At 33.8% G+C, this 18,911-nt stretch overlaps 6 protein-coding genes across 6 annotated transcripts; 4 read left to right on the top strand and 2 right to left on the bottom strand.

Moving 5' to 3' along the window:
* The first annotated feature begins 158 nt into the window (after window positions 1-158).
* On the top strand, window positions 159-1,778 carry BX664DRAFT_378120 (glutamate 5-kinase). Its single transcript, XM_051548812.1, has 3 exons — window positions 159-499; window positions 626-832; window positions 979-1,778. Exons 1-3 carry the CDS (start codon window positions 230-232, stop codon window positions 1,714-1,716), a joined length of 1,215 nt encoding a protein of 404 aa, XP_051403422.1. The 5' UTR covers window positions 159-229; the 3' UTR covers window positions 1,717-1,778.
* A 488-nt stretch (window positions 1,779-2,266) lies between these two features.
* Window positions 2,267-6,080, bottom strand: BX664DRAFT_356448 (uncharacterized protein). Its single transcript, XM_051547885.1, has 4 exons — window positions 5,805-6,080; window positions 5,671-5,681; window positions 5,524-5,574; window positions 2,267-5,459 (listed from the first exon to the last, which is right to left on the bottom strand). Exons 1-4 carry the CDS (start codon window positions 5,906-5,908, stop codon window positions 2,518-2,520), a joined length of 3,108 nt encoding a protein of 1,035 aa, XP_051403421.1. The 5' UTR covers window positions 5,909-6,080; the 3' UTR covers window positions 2,267-2,517.
* An 80-nt stretch (window positions 6,081-6,160) lies between these two features.
* BX664DRAFT_325761 (cytoplasmic tRNA 2-thiolation protein 1) lies at window positions 6,161-7,749 on the bottom strand. Its single transcript, XM_051544093.1, has 5 exons — window positions 7,554-7,749; window positions 7,130-7,483; window positions 6,800-7,039; window positions 6,551-6,726; window positions 6,161-6,466 (listed from the first exon to the last, which is right to left on the bottom strand). Exons 1-5 carry the CDS (start codon window positions 7,735-7,737, stop codon window positions 6,263-6,265), a joined length of 1,158 nt encoding a protein of 385 aa, XP_051403420.1. The 5' UTR covers window positions 7,738-7,749; the 3' UTR covers window positions 6,161-6,262.
* A 169-nt stretch (window positions 7,750-7,918) lies between these two features.
* On the top strand, window positions 7,919-11,254 carry BX664DRAFT_383500 (uncharacterized protein). Its single transcript, XM_051549119.1, has 2 exons — window positions 7,919-8,738; window positions 8,836-11,254. The coding sequence occupies exons 1-2, from the start codon at window positions 7,940-7,942 to the stop codon at window positions 11,211-11,213; spliced, it is 3,177 nt and encodes a 1,058-aa protein (XP_051403419.1). The 5' UTR covers window positions 7,919-7,939; the 3' UTR covers window positions 11,214-11,254.
* Window positions 11,255-11,390: 136 nt separating this feature from the next.
* On the top strand, window positions 11,391-12,680 carry BX664DRAFT_275738 (uncharacterized protein). The gene is made up of 4 exons (XM_051541301.1): window positions 11,391-11,693; window positions 11,856-12,007; window positions 12,101-12,365; window positions 12,427-12,680. The coding sequence occupies exons 1-4, from the start codon at window positions 11,437-11,439 to the stop codon at window positions 12,470-12,472; spliced, it is 720 nt and encodes a 239-aa protein (XP_051403418.1). The 5' UTR covers window positions 11,391-11,436; the 3' UTR covers window positions 12,473-12,680.
* A 1,708-nt stretch (window positions 12,681-14,388) lies between these two features.
* Window positions 14,389-17,312, top strand: BX664DRAFT_292550 (P-loop containing nucleoside triphosphate hydrolase protein). The gene is made up of 8 exons (XM_051541994.1): window positions 14,389-14,468; window positions 14,625-14,763; window positions 14,866-15,226; window positions 15,317-15,452; window positions 15,558-16,137; window positions 16,214-16,519; window positions 16,617-16,910; window positions 17,006-17,312. Exons 1-8 carry the CDS (start codon window positions 14,420-14,422, stop codon window positions 17,103-17,105), a joined length of 1,965 nt encoding a protein of 654 aa, XP_051403417.1. The 5' UTR covers window positions 14,389-14,419; the 3' UTR covers window positions 17,106-17,312.
* The last annotated feature ends 1,599 nt before the right edge of the window (window positions 17,313-18,911 follow it).

Genomic DNA, 18,911 nt, shown 5'->3' with positions numbered 1-18,911 from the left:
AATTGTTACTAGTTATGAGTGATTTCCCTGAAAAATCATGCTCTTTGGGGGGTATAAAAAAAATGGCGGGATGATCGAGCTTTTTTTTTTGTTGCATATAAATAGTCTGAGCGGTCCCTCATTTTTTTTTTATTTTTTATCTTTTCTTTTACTTCTTTATCTTTTACTGTATATTTTTCAAAAAAAAAAAGCTTTTTTATATTGTTTTTCTTATATATCAAATCAAAAAATGGTGGTTTATCGAAATATTCAAAATACTCATCGTCCTACTAATGCTTCATTAACACTGGTTATCAAAGTGGGTACATCTTCTATTTGTGATGAAAAGACACATTATCCTCTTTTGGGTAATTTATCAAGGATTGTGGAAACTATTTTAAGGCTAAAACAACTTGGTCATCGTGTGGTTTTGGTCACTAGTGCTGCTGTTGGAACTGGATTACGAAGACTCAATATGTCAGAAAAACCAAAGAAGCTTGCAGCCGTCCAGGTAAAACATGTGAGCATCACCAAATCATTCATTTTTTTTTTTTAAAAAAAAAAAAATCAAACGAAAATAATCAATCATCACTCATCATCAACATCATCCTTTTTTTTTTCTTTTCTTTTTTAAAAAAAAAATTAGGCTATCGCTGCTGTTGGTCAAGGTCGATTGATGAGTATGTATGATGATTTATTTGGTCAATTCAATCAGCCTGTAGCTCAATTATTACTTACTAAGAATGATCTTGCTCAACGAACACAATATTTAAATGCTGTGAATTGTCTTGAAGAACTATTGGATATGGGTGTTGTGCCTATCGTTAATGAAAATGATACTATTTCTGTTTCGGTAAGAATCCTTTATATACATCATATTTTTTTTTTATATATCTATATATCTTTTTACTTTATCCATCAAATCATCACAATCATCCAATCATCAAACAATATTAACTTATTCTTTTTTTTTTTTCTTGTCTCTTTTTATTGCAATAGGAAATCAAATTTGGAGACAATGATACCCTATCAGCCATTACAGCCGGCATGGTGAAAGCTGATTATTTATTCTTGATGACAGATGTGGACTGCTTGTATACTGATAATCCACGCACAAATCCTGATGCCCGACCGATCCGTGTATGTGAAGATATTGAAGCCCTTCGTCAAGAAATCAAAGTGACAGCTCCAGGTTCTGCTCTAGGTACCGGAGGAATGGTGACCAAATTAGTTGCTGCTGACCTTGCCACTGCTGCTGGTGTGACCACAGTGATTGCTCGTGGAGCGACGCCCGAAAACATCCTACCCATCATTGCCGATGCCAACCCTGCTCCTCCTCATACCCGTTTTGTTGCACAACCACAACCTCTGATTGATCGCAAATGGTGGATTCTCCATGGTCTTCATACTGCTGGTACTATCCATATCGATACTCAAGTAGCCGAAGAAATTGCTATGGGTGCCGCCAAACAGAAATCACCCACTTCACTGTATGCTCACTCTATCTCCAAGGTGGAAGGCAATTTTGTCGAACATCAGGCTGTCCGTATGGTCGTTCATCATACTTCAAATCAAGGTGTCAAGGATACCGTTACCGTTGCAAAAGGTATCGTCAACTATTCCGCTGCTGAAATCATGCGTATTATGAAGGCCGAAGAAAGCAACATTGTCGACTCCCTTGGTTATACCGATTGTGATTGTATTGTAGATAGTGAAAACATGGCCATCTCCATATAGTTTTTTTTTCCTCACCCCCTCTTCTCTCTCTATTTTTTTTTTCTTTCCTTTTTTTTTCTTCCTTTTTTTTTTTTTTTTTTTTTTTAAAAAATATTATATCCCCCCCTCTCTCTCTCTTCTTTTTGCATGACACTGTTGCCATTACTACATCCCCCCCTTTTTTTATTATTTTTTTATAGTAATATATTATAATCTTCATCATCATCATTCATTAGTATCATCATCATTATCATCATTATTATTTATACTCAAAAATAAAAAGAAGTCCTAACGTTATGTGGCTATCATTATAATTTATTCATTTGATCTTCATCTTTTTATACATGTGTGTGTGAAGTGTTGGCGCTCATGTTTTCATATGAAGGTACTCTATATATTTGTAAAATGTTTTTCCTCTCCCCCCCCCATGAATCAAATTTGGACACATATGTCAATAAAGGCGCCTTCCCCCCTTCTTTCTTGCATCAACAATTGTTTTAAACCCCATGATGATCCGATAATTAAACATAATAGAAAATCCTATGACTTTTTTTTTTTTTTTTTTATATTTCTATTATAATGGTATACAATCTTCATAGTTTATTCAATCAAAAATCACATAACTAATAGGAATAGAAACAATAATAATAACAATAGTAATCGTAAAAAGTAATGGACAGTAATGGTACAAATAATAAATAAAAAGGGCAATATAATATATAAATGATTCATTGTTTCTATTCTACACTATACTATGGTATGATAAAAAATGTAAAAGAATCATCAATGTTGATCGGAGGAGTATTGTTGCATATCATCTTGTTATTGTTTGTTATGAGACTGGTTCGATGAAAGTACGATAGAAGAAGAATCATGTTGGTTCCTAGGATCCTGTTGGTGTTGCTGCAAAGGTACTCTGGTGGGGATATAATCGAATCCATTTGATGCATATGCCGGTTGATGTAATGTTGTCCAAATTGAGGATGCAGAATTGCATCTGTTATAATTTTCCTGAGATGGGACATCCTGATGTGTAATCATTGTTGCTGCTGCTGATGTTGTTGTTGTTGTTGCTGTTGTTGTTGTTGTTGCTGCTGTTGTTGTTGTTGCTGTTGTTGTTGTTGTTGCTGTTGTTGTTGTTGTTGCTGTTGTTGTTGGTATCGGTGAGGATGATGTTAATGATGATGACGATGATGATGATGGTGATGAAGAGATACCAATCGTCGATTGAGTAATAGCGTTTGTTGTTCCTGTTGAAGAGCCTGGTAAAGATAGGTTAGACGAACCGGATCCTATCGACGAAGATGATGCTGATAAGGATGTAGTTGAGTGCATAAATGGTGTAGTTGATGATGCTGATGAAGAAATTGCTCCTGTACCAGTTGCTGAATAAGGTCCAAAAGGTGAGGGGATTTCCATGACAGGGTTGTACAAGAAATCGGAGAAAGGAAGATCACTGAGACTAGCGCCAATCATCCCATCAGTCTTGTGCATGCGAAATGAGGTAAAAAAGTCTGCAGTTTGTTGATGAATAGAGTGACCAGGAAATAATTGTTGTTCTTGTTGCTCCATAGTTTGATATTCATATCGAAATTGAGATTGGTGTTGTTGGTGTTGCTGCTGATATTGATCGAGATGTTGATATGCACTTTGTTGTTCCCCTATTCCATCCTTGACTTCAGCAGTATTATCGGTGTTTCCAGATTTGAAGGTATTCTGTATTGATGTAGAATCATCCGGGTATAAGAGTTGCTGAATCCGAGTCATAACTAGAATAACATATCGATGATGTTGAATAGGAGATACTTGTAAAATCTTTAGCATAGTAGTCAGATGAGTTTTGGCTTGTTCTGCTTGATCTTGATTCTTGAGAAGCATTTCAAATATATGTACAGCCATCATGAGAGATTCCAAAGAGAAATGACACCATCGTTGTTGTAATTGATTCCAACATTCCATCAATTCTGCTGTCATCGTTGCTGAAGTAATACAAACCTCTCTTGCCATGTTTTCCATCGATAGTGATGCAGTTTTGGAAAGAGTGTCGCCCATATCATCATCAGTGTTGATGTTGTTTCCCATGTTATCATCGCCATCATCATCAGTTTCACTTCGTATGTTATCATTGATTTTCTGTTTCGTAAGGAAGACCGAATAAAGTTGACACCGTTGGAAGTGGTATTCAAAGTTGAGCTTGATACATGCTTGTTCTCGAAAAGAAGTACTTCTCCAGTTCCGCCGTAAAAGATCGCCTTGTTGATATTGTAGATACACAGGTAATTCCTTGTACCATTCACCAAGACGAGAATCCAATTCAGATATTGATGATAAAGGTAACTTTTCTTGAGCAGTTCGTTGAATAATGTTCCGATAAATATGAGTGATACGAATTCTTTTCATCATGAATTCTGTTCTCCATCGTCGTTCACCTAATTCATTGTCAAGTACATTGGGATAGGCTACTGTTATTTGATCTTCAGATGGTAGAGAGAATGGTCGATCCGAATGTACAGCGCAAAGTGTTTCCAAAAAGTAAAGTACCCAGAAAAACCGCCGATAACGTTCCACTTGTAATCGTTCTTCATTGTTGTTACTGCTGTCACCATCATTGTTTTGATTCGTATCATCATCCATCCTATTATCTTGGCCGTTCAAGATAGGTTTCCTTTCTTCATGAAGTTTCAAATCCAGACACATCCGAATAGCCAAACCTAAGAATATATAAGCTTCTGATTCAACACTACCTTGTTGCCGATTATTATCTTCGGAATTTGAATGAGGAGGTCTTCCAATAGCATAGATGTACATAATCAAGAGTGCATGGAGAGTGTCAATAGCTGGAATCATGAATCGGTCCTTGAGTAAATCTTTAGCCATGGCAAAATAGCATTCTCCCACATCATTTGGATCTTTCCCAGGAAATAGATCGTGATAAATAGCCCCATGTCTGGCTGACCATGAAAAAATAGCGTTTGCCAAGAGTGGATCTAATGTTCCAGAAAGGTATCGTTCGATGATTGTCCCACCATAACCAGTATCAGGTAAACACAAGAAGCATTCACAATATATATTGATCATTTCTTCCAAAACGGATAGTGTTGTCGTACTGGGAGTATCATTAACATAGTGTTCATATTGATGATGTGTTGAAAGAGAAGAGGAATCGGATGAAGTTTGATCTTTTGTTGATGACCAAGAACTATATAATGGGAACGTCATCAACCGAGATCGCCATAAAGGTGTTTTGCGCGCTACCATAGTTGTTTTGTCAGTAGTTGTAAAAGAAGACTTCCTTTGTCGCAATTGTTGTGTATCCTGATTTCCATTAACAGACAGACTAGAGGGTATAGGAGAAGATGATGATCCATCCATATTATCTTGATTTGTGATTGTAGGATCAGTTTCCAAGTCAAGTTGAGAAACGCCTGAGAGTAGAATTTCATACAAATTGGGAAGAGCGACGACATTAGTATCAATTCGTAAACCGGTTGGAGTAAGAGATAGAGACCATTGTTGAGATTGATTAATTCTAGGTTTATCAGTTTGTAATAGTGATCTTGATACCATAGTAGTATTTTGAGCTGTCATTGTATTTGAAGTCATTTCTTCTATGGTATCAGTCGATGTTTGTGTATTTCGATGTATATCGCCAACAGTTTCTTCCAATGACTGTACTCGTTTCTGTAAGGTACCAACTAGTTCATTGAGTTTCACAATATTGAAAAGATCTACCTGAGTCGAAGAACCTTCATAAGAACAGTGTGCTGTCATCACATTAAAAAAAAAAGAGTGAGATCCTTTTATTTCATTTACAAGTTCTTTACTTACTTTTGGCTTGAGCACACCTTGTGCAAGAAGGATGGGCAAAGTCACATTTCACTATTAAATGTTAAAAAGTTACAAATGAGTATGATGTATAAAATGACAGTTTTGTTAATTCATAAAGTCTTGTGTTTCAAAAATATAATGTTTTACCTTTTTTTGATCTAAGTATATCCAAAAAAAAAAAAAAAAGAAATAAGAAAAATTAGTTTTGTTTGTTTAAAATAATAATAATAATAATAATAACAAAAAGATTAAAGCTGATAGTTATTATTGTAAATGTTTACCTGCAACGAACACAGGCAAGTGTCATACGCATTTTCTTGGAGGCCACTGACTGTCTAGTCAGATCTAGCTGTGGTTGTTGTTGTTGGTCATCCAGGGGAGACATCGAATACAGGTCGTCGATGGATAGAGAAGAGGAGTCAAGACAGCAACAAAATAACGAAGGAGTATTATGTCAAATGAAGATAAAGGAGAGTCAGATAAGTTATTCGGGTCGAGTTCCAAATTAAAAAAGAAAAGAGGAAAACAGATCAAAAATGGACGGATTACAAAAATTTAAAAATAAAAATAAAAAAATAATTAGAAAGCGAGCGAGCGAGAACGGATTATTGTTTTCCCTTCCCGATGGAGACATGAATGATCGAAAAAAAAAAGAAAACTTTTATTCAAAAAATAATACAGATATTTTTTAAATTCTAATATATATACATATATATGTATTCAACAAAATCAAGTTCATTCACCAAGATAAATCTTTCTTTCCTGTAGGTTTCTGTTGATCATCAATAATACCAGTGGGAACACGTGGAGGTGGGGTATGAACAAGAGCAGGATCTTTGGGTAGAATCATGTCGGGACTAGCATTGTCACGCTTGATTGTGGAGAAATGTTGAATAGTTGGTAAAGGTTGATCTGGTTGATTCGATTCCGCTATTTGTTTTCGCTAAAATAGAAATAATAATAATCATTCATTAAAAAAAAAAAAAAACTTTATCATTGTCTCTTTATTATCCTTTTTATTCTTTACCACTTTTGATTCCTTGCCAATTCCCAATTGGGGTAAACCTCGATTTAATCCTTCCAAAAGAACACAAGCTTTGCATACATCATTGGAAGACATATATCCGCATCGTTCGCAAGTCTTTTGAGTAGGCATCTTGATTCCAGTCTTGATTTCAAAAGCTTCCCCTGAATGAATAATGTCTAAAAAAAAAAAAAAGGAAAATCAATATTTTTATTTCTTATATATATATATATATATATATATATATTATACCTATGATAGCACTTGGTCGAATGGCTTCCAAATCTTTCAAAAAAGTACGAGCATGACCACGATAAGCATTAGGAGAATAGATACATTCGGTTGAGAAGTAATCCAGTTTCTTGAAATAAGCATACATAACAATTTCTTTTTCATAAGTATATTTGAATGGTTTGGATCGTCGAATCATGCTTTCTCCTTGAGTAACAATTTCAGTACATCTACCTAATCGAGCAACATCACCACGGAAAACTATGGATAAATAAATATATATATATAGAATAAAAATTAGTATCATTTTATATATATATATATATATATGTATGTATATATACAACTTACTATTCATCAAAATGGTTTCTGCAATATCATCAGCATTATGACCAGTAACAATATGATCTACACCTAACATTACTGATCCACGATCCAATGCCTGTCGTCGAAACACCCCACAGTATGTACAATTATTCTTCAATCCTACTTCTTTCACAATTTCATCCATGGTCCAGCCATATAGTTGCTGATAAGATACAATTTTGAGTGGTAAGTCGTATTGTTGTTGATTTCGTTTAACAGTTTCCAGTGAGTCGTCCCGATAACCAGTGATCCCTTCGTCTACAGAAAGTAAAAACATATTAAGGCCATAGTCATATCGATCATTCAATGTTTTCATGACATGGGCTAATACAGTAGAATCTATATAACATCAAAAAAAAAAAGATTTAATCAGTTATACTCTTTCTATATATTATTTTTGATCCATTACCTTTGCCACCACTGGCACCAATAGCAACATTATCACCTCGTTTGAATAGTTTTGCATCGGTAATAGTGTTATGAATTTCCGTCTCGAATACATAGTAAAAGCAATCCTGGCAGATCTGTTGTGCTGTTTTAGGTCGCTTGAGAACAGCTCGGTTTTTCGAACAAAGAACGCAGAGTTTTACCATAATCTAAAAATGAATAATAAAAGGAAACAAATAAAAAAAAAAAAAAAAAAAAAAAAAAAAACTTTTTTTTTCTTACTGCCTAAAGACAAAGCCCTCGCTTTCAATTCCCGACTCTTACTTTTTTTTTTTTTTTTCCTTTTTTTGCTTATTTTCTTTCTTTTCTTCTCTCTTTTTAACGAAATACAATTCTCATGCTTTACCTATGGATCTCAGTAGTTTATTAAATCAAGGTGGTTCAGGCTTATCTACCGAAGATTTGATTGCACTTCAGTATTGTGACAGTAGCGAAAAACTCAACAAGATTAACAATGCTGCCTTCAGATATCCTTCCAACACGAGCGAAACATATCATTTCTTTGATATATTTGTTCAACTAGTATTATCTATTCATGATGCAGACGATGAATTCGGTGTACAGTATACCAATACAGTCATCATTGGTGCTTTACGATCTTGTATTAGTGGATTATTACAACAAGAAGGTTTCAACTGGTTACTTGATTATCCTTATCATCTCTCTATCAACACTTGGAACTTGTTACATTCGACTTCTGTTACAACATTTCTAATTTATCTCTATGGACTTTCTTTGGGCTTAAAGAAACAACATACAGTATCTGTCTCCACTTGGGCATCATCTATTTTACAGTTTTTACGCGTCAAACTACCTCTTATAACCTGTCATATTTGGCTCAATTTTTGTCACTTGGAAGAACAACAACAAGACACCGATATCAAAACTACTTTTCTCTTCACTATGGAATCAACATTTTGGGAACAATTGACAGATGTCTTGGTGTTGTTGGAAAATGGAAATGCTTTGGAATTGACGGAAAAATTAGAAAACCAATTGGGTGGCACATTGTTACGGAAACACTTCACCAAAAATGAAATGACTCTAGCTTTAATATCACTTGAAAATATGATCAGATCTCAACAGGCACGTTATCCTCGATTGACTCATTTATTGAACCTTTTTGTTTATCGGCACGCATACAAAGGTAAAAAAAAAAAAAAAAAAAAAAAGAAAAAAAAAAAAATAGAAAATTCAACTGTACTTATCTATTTATTATTATTATTATTATTATTGGGAGTCAGGGATATCAAATCAACGCCAATCGAAAAAATCAAAGAAACAAATGAAGAACAAACAGCAACCGAAGAAGGAGATATCTCTTGATATAAATGTCAATCCTTTGGCTAGAAATATGTTATGTGATATATCTTTGGATCATGGAACTCGATCTCTCATATTACAACAAAGGACACAAGGATGGGTACAACAGATGGGCATTCTTTCTCCAGCAGATTTCGATATGTATCTACAGAACCTTATACACGATCATTACCCTTCAGAAAAGAAGTTTGTTTTGGATATGGTATTAGTGGATTGGGCTGCTCGTGATATCTTTGGGTGCCATATGGAACTCATTATTAATACTCTCATCAATTTACTTGGATCGACAACTTATAACATGCGACTTGCACCATATTACGCTTGGATTCAAGCTTTCAACTTGACCTACGATGATACTATCTCACCAGCAACTACTGCATACAATATCAAGACAGGGGCAGAAATCAATATTTCTCAATTTAATACCAAACACGATATGATACTAGTGAATGGATTGAGTAAAATATTACAACGAATGACACTTCAATCATCACCATCGACAAAGACTTGGACTATGGATTGTTTACGTGTGGCATCACCGGCAATAGTTGAACGATATGTGCACTGGCTTACTCAACAGTTAAACCAAGAATTTGAAAACAAGGAAGGGAACAATATAGGTCAGGAATCGTCATTCAGCTCACATCTACAATCAGCGTTGATCAATCGAAATACATTGTCTTATGCTTCTGTAGTTGTACCAACTTTACTTCGCGAATCATCCGATGACACTTTGGCCTGGTTGGTTCAGAAAAAGACACAACGTGTAGTATCTACAGCAGCAGGAGCTGGAAGGATTTTATTGGAATATTTTGGCGAGGGAACTCATTTATCAAGTCAATTTTTGGTGGTCGACTTGCTACGATGTAAAACGAAAAATTATATGGACACACTCTTTGATTATTTATGCGACAACATGAAAGATACCAATTCTGATTCAAAAGTCTCCCGATCTTGGTTTTATCGTCATTTTTTGGAAACATTATTATCAGAGGCTGCGAACGATTTGATGAAGAACGGACAACAACAACAACAACAAACAGCATCACCAAATGTAGCATCGCAATTATATCATCAATTACTGGAATCACCAGCTCACTTTGAATGGTTTTATACAATACCTTGTACAACCGAACCATTGGATATAATAGGTCTTGCATCTTCTTATATATGGACCACCGACTATCATCTATTACTATCTGTCAGAGATTCTGGTATGGCATCTTTACTACAATGTATGACACGACTAAGTGGATCTGAACAACAGCATCTGATAATAGCATGGAGGAATTTATGGACAACATCAACTACTACGACTTTAGGAATGAACTTGAACAAAGAACGACGACAGCTGGCTGTGCCGATTCGATGGATTTTACAGTGTGTTGGACTCTATGATCAAGCTCCCCCACTTGCAAAACAAATGATGGAGGAATTCTTGAAGATTGGGATTCAAACGCGGATACATGGTCATGAAATCATAGTAGATACAGTTGGTCAGTCAGAAACATTTACAGAACAAGTGATGGACCTCTTGATGATATCAGATGCACCAGAAATCGACGGATTATTTGATTTATACCTACAACTTTGTCAAGACGTTCAAGGGACCAACGATATTGATCAGGAAGACATGGTACAAACAATGGTGAACACACTGATCTCTTTATCTGAAGAACTCAAGTTACAATATGAATATATTGGAATGGATAGTGGATACCTGACTGGTGTAAAAGATATGGATACTCATATGACTTCTGGAGGAGAAAGTAGTGGCTTGACGGATAGTGATACTGGATATAATAGCAAGACTGGTACAGAGGTAGTACTTGGGGTGGTCAAATCTCGCAAACTTCGACAATCACTTTTACAAGAAGAGGAACAACAACAAAAACAAGGCAAGAAATTCAAGCGACAAGTAATATCTCGCAAGAAAAGGCAAAAATTGAGACAAAGGTTGAAACAAAGACTGGAACAAAATGAAAAGAAATCGACGGAACAAGCAAAGAATGTGATGTTGATCTTGGTGCAACGATTATTAAACTTTTTACTTGTTGTATTATCAGAATCTGATGGAAATAGTTTATGTCCAAAGGCAAGATTATCGATCCGAGACAAACTTGTACGAAATCTGTTATTATATGAACCTTTGATGACCCTCACACATCTGACTGAATTACCGGCTGATATTTTGGATGATGTACAATTAGTGATAGATATTAGTTTAAATTACCTTCAAAAGAGTAATGATGATGATGAAATTTATATTATTGTACAGCGCATGATTGGATTAGATTAAACTTTTTATATTACCTTAATAAAATTGATTCAATACATTTATTCATTTTGCATAGACTCAAAAAAAAAAAATCAGCTCAGCCACTTTTTGACAGGCCAAAATTTTTTTTTTCTATAGCCGCTATCACCTCTTTTTTTTGTCCTTTTTTCTTGTTCTTCCTCTACTTTTTTTCTATTCCTTCCTTTTTTTTTTTTTTTTACATTATCACACATACATATAGACAATGGTCACTGACGAAAGGAAACGTAAACACAAGCACGAAAAAAAAGAACACAAGGATAAGGACCGAAAAAAGCACAAGAGTCATGCTATTGTGGTGGATTCTGGTAAACGTCGAACCTCTGTAGCACAAGTCAATCTTCCAACTGGCTTGTCTTCTTTCTCTGAAGTGGTCATCAAGTTGTACATTCATCTTGCGCCTATGTGGTCAGGGAAAACTATGGATGGTGTGAATGAAATCCTTAATGCCTTTTTGATGAAGTAAGTGATTGATGTTAATAGGGATCAGATCTTTAGATCCATACCAAAAAAAAAAAAGAAGAGGGGGGATGGGTTACTAGGTGGCAATGACAAAAACACAGTTTCTTTTTTTTTATTATTATTATTTAGCTAATTATTCTTTTTTATTTATTTATTCTATAGACATGTTCCTGAGGTAGACGGTATCGTGTTGGCTCATTCTGATGTGGAATTGCTAGGCGAAAAGGGCAAGGTATTATATGATTCTCCGTTCTGTCACTTTTTCATAAAGGCGAAATTACTTGTATGGAAACCAAAGAAAGGATCCAAATTAGGTAAGACATGCCATGGAAACAAAAAGAGCGAAATAGTATTTTCAGTATGTCATATATTTATTCTTATACTTGTTTTGATACAAAACATTATAGTGGGTAGGATCAATTTACAATCACAGGATCATATTGGTCTTTTGATCTATGGTACATTCAATGCATCAATTCCCAAGTCACGTATCTCTAGTGAAAAATATGAATGGCGTACGTCTGAAGATGATGATAATGATAACAATGACGAAACATCAGGTGATGACGAAGAACAAGCTGAAAAGCGAAGCCAACATGGTGAATGGGTACTCAAGGATTCTGGTGCTAGTATTGGTGGGGACGATGGCTCTTTAGAATTCAGTGTGGTTGAGTAAGTGACTTTATCAAATGATTCATCATGATATTAATGATTATTCTTTCTTTTGTTATAGCATTATCGAAGCTAATGATATTTTGACAGTGACAGGCTCTTTGTAAAATAGTATATTTGTTTTGTCTTTTTTTTTTTTTTTCTTCTCATCTTCACATTTTATCCTTCTCTTATGTTATTCTCAATTATACACATACACTCACATACATCATATCTATCCTCATTACTTGTATACACCTCTTTATTGTCATTGTTACTGCTACTCCTTTTTTTTTGGTTACAAAAATATAATAAAATGAAAGAACTGTAGATCATCAAATTCCTTGTTGTTCGATTGCATCGGTGATTCAAAAAAATCACTACATATATAATTTTTTTTGTTCCTCTGTTTCTTTGATTTCTCTCTATTTTTTCTTTACTTTTTTTTTTAATAATGTCTTCATCTCTCACTACTTCAATATCACCTCCCTCATTAGATTATGATACTATTATCAACAATATTGTACAAGCCAATGGTAATGAAGTAATCGAAGGCATTGATGAATTTCTTTTGAAGGAAGGTATTCATGTTGGATTTACAAAAGGTAAACAATATATATTCTTCTTCTTTTTTTTTTTTGTTACATTTCTTACAAGGAAATGTATACTTTTTCTGTTATTGTTATTCATCAACTCTTTCTTCTCCTTTAATATATTATTAGAAACGAAACCTGACGAAACTATGGATATGGATACTTTGTTAAAACACTTGGCATCAAACGATCATGATATCAGCCATCAAACACGACAACTTGTCCAGTCCTATTTTGCCAACGTTGACCAAATGCAAGGAACAGAACATACAGCAGTCGAAGCGTTGAAACAGGTAGAACAAGCTCAAATCAAGCTGGAAAACGTATTACGAGAAATGGAAAATCAAAAGAATACCGTATAGTTAGTTATTCTTTGTTTTGAAGGATAGTTTTTTTAGAATATGAATGTTGATCCTTGTCTTTATTATTCCGAATTACCCTTACTATAGTCGCATTGTACATACAAGTTTTTTTTTATATATGTTTAGTTTTAGTTTATATTTTATATTGAAATAATTTATTTCCCTGTTGGAATATATTGTACTTTATAGTTTTTTTTTTCGTCTTTTTCTTTACTAGAAACAATGATGATGATGATGGATGATGATGATGGATGATGATGATGGATGATGGATGATGTTAGACGAGAATAGAAAGTTAATATTCATATCCAAGAATATATTCAATAATAGTAAGAAGAAGGAAAAAACAGAGGTTTTATATTAGTATCATCTTTGTTTACTTTTCCTTTGTTATGCAATGAAAGTTGTCAATCATGATTAAGGTAAGTGTGAATTTGACAGAAGGGATGATCACCGTCTCAAATTTGTCTCAATACTACATCATATTTATTGCTATCATTTTTCTCATACTAATTATAAAAATGCCAATTGTGATACTGATAATCAATCATCGTTTTCATTCATTTTCTTTTTATTTCTACTAATAGTAAGGAAAGAATACCAAAGCTTCCATCTTTTTTTTTTATATACATATATTCGAAAGCAAATTCATGCATACTGTTGGTATTCCAAGTCCGCTGAGGATGACCATCAGAGTCTTCAGCTTTAAAAAAAGTTCATTATATACTATGTTCTTTTTTTCCATTACCAGATAAAAATATAAAAAGAAAAAAAAAGATCAAGATGAGATGAATATAATTATCCCTTTTTCGTTTTTGTGTGTCATAGAAGCAGTAAAAGTCAAATTATGATGATATCGGTTTAAAATATGATATCATATCAATAACAATGGTTATGTAAGATTGTATATTAAAAAAGTGTATCCATTGAGTGAATATGACATATTCATTTGAAAATATATTATTTATTATTGTTGTATTGCCAATTTTTTAAGATAAAAGTAGTGGGAACGATGTTGGGCCCATTTCCTACTCCGCAGTAGTGGCAATACATTTTGTCATTGACTTTTTCACTAAACTATTTTTTTTTCTTTTCTTTCTGTTTATTGTTTAATTAAACTATGAGCAATAATGAAAACGCTACTACAAGGGACTTAAATCGGCGTATGGGTAAGAAACAAAATAAAGAAAGAGAAATAAAAAGTTACTGAGAATACAGTTGCACTCATACTTACCTATTATTTACTATGAACTAACCACTTTTTTCTTCAATATTCTCCTTCGTGTTGAAATGAAATTATCAATATAAATATATCATTGATAAAGCTGACGTAGGTCTTTCGGATACAAATTATAACCAAAGTGGAACAAGACGTTATGTTCCTCCTCATATGCGGTCAACAACTAGTTCCCAAACAGAAAGGAATCAAGACTGGAGAAACCCTAGACGAAACAATAATAATAGGTAATAACAAAAATAATAATAATAATAATAATGATAATGATAATAATAAAAAGAAAAAAACAAATGAATAAGTTGAACCATTATTCTTCTTGTCTAAAATAGGTGGAATGAAGGATACTCAGACTTTGCTTCTACAGGTGGTCGTGGTGATGGTGATTGGAGTGGACGATCAAGTGGTGGTTATGGAAGAACTCAATTCGATGAAAGAGGCTCCTATGGTGGATATGGACGACGTGGTGGTGGACATATGGGTGGTGGATATGGTAGTCGTCAACGTGAAGATGGAAGAGGATATTGGAAAGAAGGTGTACACCATGTGGCTCCTCGTAATCCTCGTATGGAACGTGATCTATTTGGAACTGCAGAAGATAAAGAAGTGACTCATACTGGTATCAATTTTGACAAGTACGACAATATTCCTGTGGAAGCAACGGGTAGAGATGTACCTGAACCTATTATTGAAGTAATGCTTTGGAATCAAATAAATCCGATAGATTGGAAAGATCTTGATTAATAACTTCCTTTTTTTTTTTTTTTATAAAAAAAAAAATAGTTTCAATCACCTCCTATTGATCCTAATCTGTTAAGTAACATAGAATTGGCAAGATATACTACTCCTACACCTGTACAAAAATATTCCATTCCTATTGTTCTGGGTAATCGTGATCTTATGGCTTGTGCTCAAACAGGTAATTAAATATTTTTTCATTGTAGTTATTAGTAAAGGAAATTGAACTTTTTTTTTCTTTTCTTTTCTTTTTATTATTATTATTATTATTGAATTCTTTATTTAGGCTCTGGAAAAACTGGTGGTTTTCTGTTTCCAATCCTTTCAAGCTTATTCTCCGAAGGTCCTTCTCCTCCTCCTCAAGATAATGGTCCTCCTATGGGTTATCGTCCTCGCAAAGCTTATCCTGAAGTATTGATTCTTGCCCCAACTCGTGAATTGACATCTCAAATCTATGATGAAGCCAAAAAGTTTGCCTATCGTTCCTTTGTTCGTCCTTGTGTGGTTTATGGTGGTGCTGATATTGGATTTCAACTTCGACAAATTGATCGTGGATGTAATCTGTTAGTGGCAACTCCTGGTCGTTTAGTGGATCTTATTGAACGAGCACGAATCTCTTTGGCAAATATCAAGTATTTGGTTTTGGATGAAGCTGATCGAATGTTGGATATGGGTTTTGAACCTCAGATTCGTCGTATTGTGGAAGGGGAAGATATGCCTGGAGTCAAGGATCGTCAAACTTTGATGTTTTCGGCTACCTTTCCAAGAGACATTCAAATGTTGGCTCGAGACTTTCTCAAGGAATACATCTTTTTATCGGTGGGTCGTGTTGGTGCAACTTCGGAAAATATTACACAAAAGATCGAGTAAATACGAAAAAAAAAAAAAACCATAGATTGTTTTCAAGGAACTGATAATGACTTCTTTTTTTTTATTTATTAGATACGTTGAAGATGAAGATAAGAAATCAGCGTTACTGGATATCCTCTATGCACAATCTTCTGATAGTGGCTTGACCTTGATATTTGTGGAAACGAAACGTATGGCGGATGCTCTATCTGATTATCTCTATGGAGCTGGATTCCCTGCTACTTCTATCCATGGAGACCGTACACAACGTGAAAGAGAAAATGCTTTAGAAGCTTTCCGATCTGGCAATGCACCTATTATGGTTGCTACAGCAGTAGCAGCTCGTGGACTGGATATTCCAAATGTGACTCATGTCATTTCATATGATTTACCAACCGAGTAAGTTGAAAACACTCCTTTTTTTTTTTTCTTCATTTTAATTTATATATATATATATATATATATATATATATATATATATATATTTAATTCATAGTATTGATGATTATGTTCATCGTATTGGAAGAACAGGTCGTGCAGGCAATACTGGATTGGCTACTGCATTCTTCAATAGAAATAACAAGAACATTGCTCGTGATCTGGTGGATATCTTGAAAGAAGCCAAACAACAATTACCTACTTGGCTCGAAAGTATTGTAAGGGAATCTGGATACAGTGGTCGTGGACGTGGACGTGGACGTGGTTTTGGTCAAACAAGGGATTTCCGTCGTCATAATGATTATGGTGGTCCAGGCAATTATGGTCAGTCTCGTGGCGGTTATGATGCTGAGTAAGTCAATAATAGAGAGGATATATTAAAATAATGATTGTACTCATTCATGTGTCTCTCTCTCCTTTTTTTTTTTTTTTTATGCATCGATATAGTGGTGGAGGCTATGGTTATCAAAGTGGAGGCTATGGTAGTTATCAAGGCAGTGGACGTGGTTATCAACAACGTGGACAAAGCAAAACCAGTTGGTTTTGAGCATATTGATAGTACCTTGACTGAAATAGTTAGCTTTTTTTTTTTTCTATTGTTCTGTATATGAAATATGATATTCATCCTATCTTCCTTCACTGATTTATTATTGTTATTATTATTAGTTAGCTCTTCATGGATCGCATGATCTATTCTTCATACAATTTTTTGAATCGTACAATAAAAGTCCTACACTCTTATTTATCATATCCATCGGAAATCGCTTTTTTCGTATCTAGGCTAGAAAGCATATAATAGGTAGATTTACCTTTTTTTTTGTAATAAACATAGTTATCAGGTCAAATAGGTAGAATTTAGGACTTCTATATAGAGTTGAATAAAAATTGGTTTTCTAGGTAGAATTTAGGACTTCTATATAGAATTGAATAAAAATTGGTTTTCTAGGTAGAATTTAGGGTTTCTATGTAGAGTTGAATAGAAATTGGATATTCCAGTCCTAATTTGGAAGGAGCATATTTTGCCCACAGGCTCGCTGAGCGAAAATTATGCATTGCTAAATAAAAAAAAGGACGTTTGTTTATTTTTACTCTTCTTCTTCTTCTTCTTCTTATTTTTATTTTTATCACATTATTGTTCTTTTTTCTTCTTCTTTTTGTTATACGTTTACCTTTTAAGACAAATCAAAGTAAGGTATGGAAACAATAATAATAAACGATTGTTTATACATATATTCATTGTATTCATGAACTGACTGAATCATTCTTTTTTTGCTGTATGTGTTTATACCTTTTAGTTAAAACAAGTGAACACAAGTACTTTTAACCTGTTATATGCTGTATTACTCATGTTTAATAAGGTAAATCCATTTCATTATGCCACCAACGTTATATGATATTGATTTTTTTTTTATTTGAATCTATATTCTAGATGCAAATATGACGGTTAAAGTAAGACAAACAAAAAAAAAAAAAGATAATGATACTGCTGTTTTATAACCTTTTCTTCTTTTTATACACGAATCATTCCAACCTCTTTGCTATATCCTTTTCTCTATGTGCTTTTACAGACACTCACTCTTATTAATTGTAAGTTTCAAAAACAAGTTCTTTTCCTCTTCTTATTTCTAACTTTACTTTTCTTCTTTTTTTCTTTTATACGCGTTCTTTCGACCTTGATGTTTTTACTACAACATCTGTCCATATAGGATTATCGTTCTTTCTTCTTCTCATCCTTCTTACTTGGTATCCTGGATAATGACTATTACTGAATATACGTCTGACAGAAAGAAAGAAATCTAGATACACGAAGATTGATCATTACCGTTTCATGTCAATAGGATACTACGAGAAGTGGCTATCCGTCTGGATCAGCGAAATGGATGAACAGGATGTATTATAGGATTCAATTGGATTCGACTTATAATCAATTAGAGATATCTTCTTGGTCTTTTTATCTTATTCTGGCTTAAAGCGTTAGTGATTCTTTTTACTATCATACTTAGTATACAATTATACATATTGATATTCTTTTTGTTTAATAAAATTATATTCATTGCCACTATTTACAATCATCACTTTTTTTTTTTTAATGTTATCTATCATTTCCTTTCAAACAATTGTACCTTAAATAAATTAAATGATTGCTGAATCCAAGCTTAAGAGAATCAAGTTAGATGAAAAAAAGGAAATATATTATGAAGTCGTTCTCTTTTTCATATATTTTTTATCACTTTTTCTTTAATATTAAAAACTAACCTTACTTCTTTGTAAATACTTTATTCTCATTAATACATTACAACATATTCTTTCTCTCTATTATATATTCCTTTGGCACATTGCCTTTACTTAGTCG

This window comes from Halteromyces radiatus (assembly GCF_025201355.1).
Source record: "Halteromyces radiatus strain CBS 162.75 chromosome Unknown BX664scaffold_2, whole genome shotgun sequence".
Classification (NCBI taxonomy): domain Eukaryota; kingdom Fungi; phylum Mucoromycota; class Mucoromycetes; order Mucorales; family Cunninghamellaceae; genus Halteromyces; species Halteromyces radiatus.
This window is presented reverse-complemented; position numbering and strand designations above follow the sequence as displayed.

Excerpts from the sequence above, each read along its gene's own strand:
- BX664DRAFT_356448 (XM_051547885.1), bottom strand. The coding sequence starts at position 5,908 with ATGTCTCCCCTGGATGACCAACAACAACAACCACAGCTAGATCTGACT. Across the intron at positions 5,460-5,523 it reads AAGGTGTGCTCAAGCCAAAA|CACACTGTTCTTATGAAGGT; the intron begins GTAAGTAAAGAA and ends ATGTGATGACAG.
- BX664DRAFT_383500 (XM_051549119.1), top strand. The coding sequence starts at position 7,940 with ATGGATCTCAGTAGTTTATTAAATCAAGGTGGTTCAGGCTTATCTACC. Across the intron at positions 8,739-8,835 it reads TTATCGGCACGCATACAAAG|GGATATCAAATCAACGCCAA; the intron begins GTAAAAAAAAAA and ends ATTGGGAGTCAG.
- BX664DRAFT_325761 (XM_051544093.1), bottom strand. The coding sequence starts at position 7,737 with ATGGTAAAACTCTGCGTTCTTTGTTCGAAAAACCGAGCTGTTCTCAAG. Across the intron at positions 7,484-7,553 it reads TGGTGCCAGTGGTGGCAAAG|ATTCTACTGTATTAGCCCAT; the intron begins GTAATGGATCAA and ends GATGTTATATAG. Across the intron at positions 6,727-6,799 it reads TCGACCAAGTGCTATCATAG|ACATTATTCATTCAGGGGAA; the intron begins GTATAATATATA and ends TTTTTTTTTTAG.
- BX664DRAFT_378120 (XM_051548812.1), top strand. The coding sequence starts at position 230 with ATGGTGGTTTATCGAAATATTCAAAATACTCATCGTCCTACTAATGCT. Across the intron at positions 500-625 it reads CAGCCGTCCAGGTAAAACAT|GCTATCGCTGCTGTTGGTCA; the intron begins GTGAGCATCACC and ends AAAAAAAATTAG. Across the intron at positions 833-978 it reads ATGATACTATTTCTGTTTCG|GAAATCAAATTTGGAGACAA; the intron begins GTAAGAATCCTT and ends TTATTGCAATAG.
- BX664DRAFT_275738 (XM_051541301.1), top strand. The coding sequence starts at position 11,437 with ATGGTCACTGACGAAAGGAAACGTAAACACAAGCACGAAAAAAAAGAA. Across the intron at positions 11,694-11,855 it reads CTTAATGCCTTTTTGATGAA|ACATGTTCCTGAGGTAGACG; the intron begins GTAAGTGATTGA and ends TTTATTCTATAG. Across the intron at positions 12,366-12,426 it reads TTAGAATTCAGTGTGGTTGA|CATTATCGAAGCTAATGATA; the intron begins GTAAGTGACTTT and ends CTTTTGTTATAG.
- BX664DRAFT_292550 (XM_051541994.1), top strand. The coding sequence starts at position 14,420 with ATGAGCAATAATGAAAACGCTACTACAAGGGACTTAAATCGGCGTATG. Across the intron at positions 16,138-16,213 it reads AATATTACACAAAAGATCGA|ATACGTTGAAGATGAAGATA; the intron begins GTAAATACGAAA and ends TTTATTTATTAG. Across the intron at positions 16,911-17,005 it reads CGTGGCGGTTATGATGCTGA|TGGTGGAGGCTATGGTTATC; the intron begins GTAAGTCAATAA and ends GCATCGATATAG.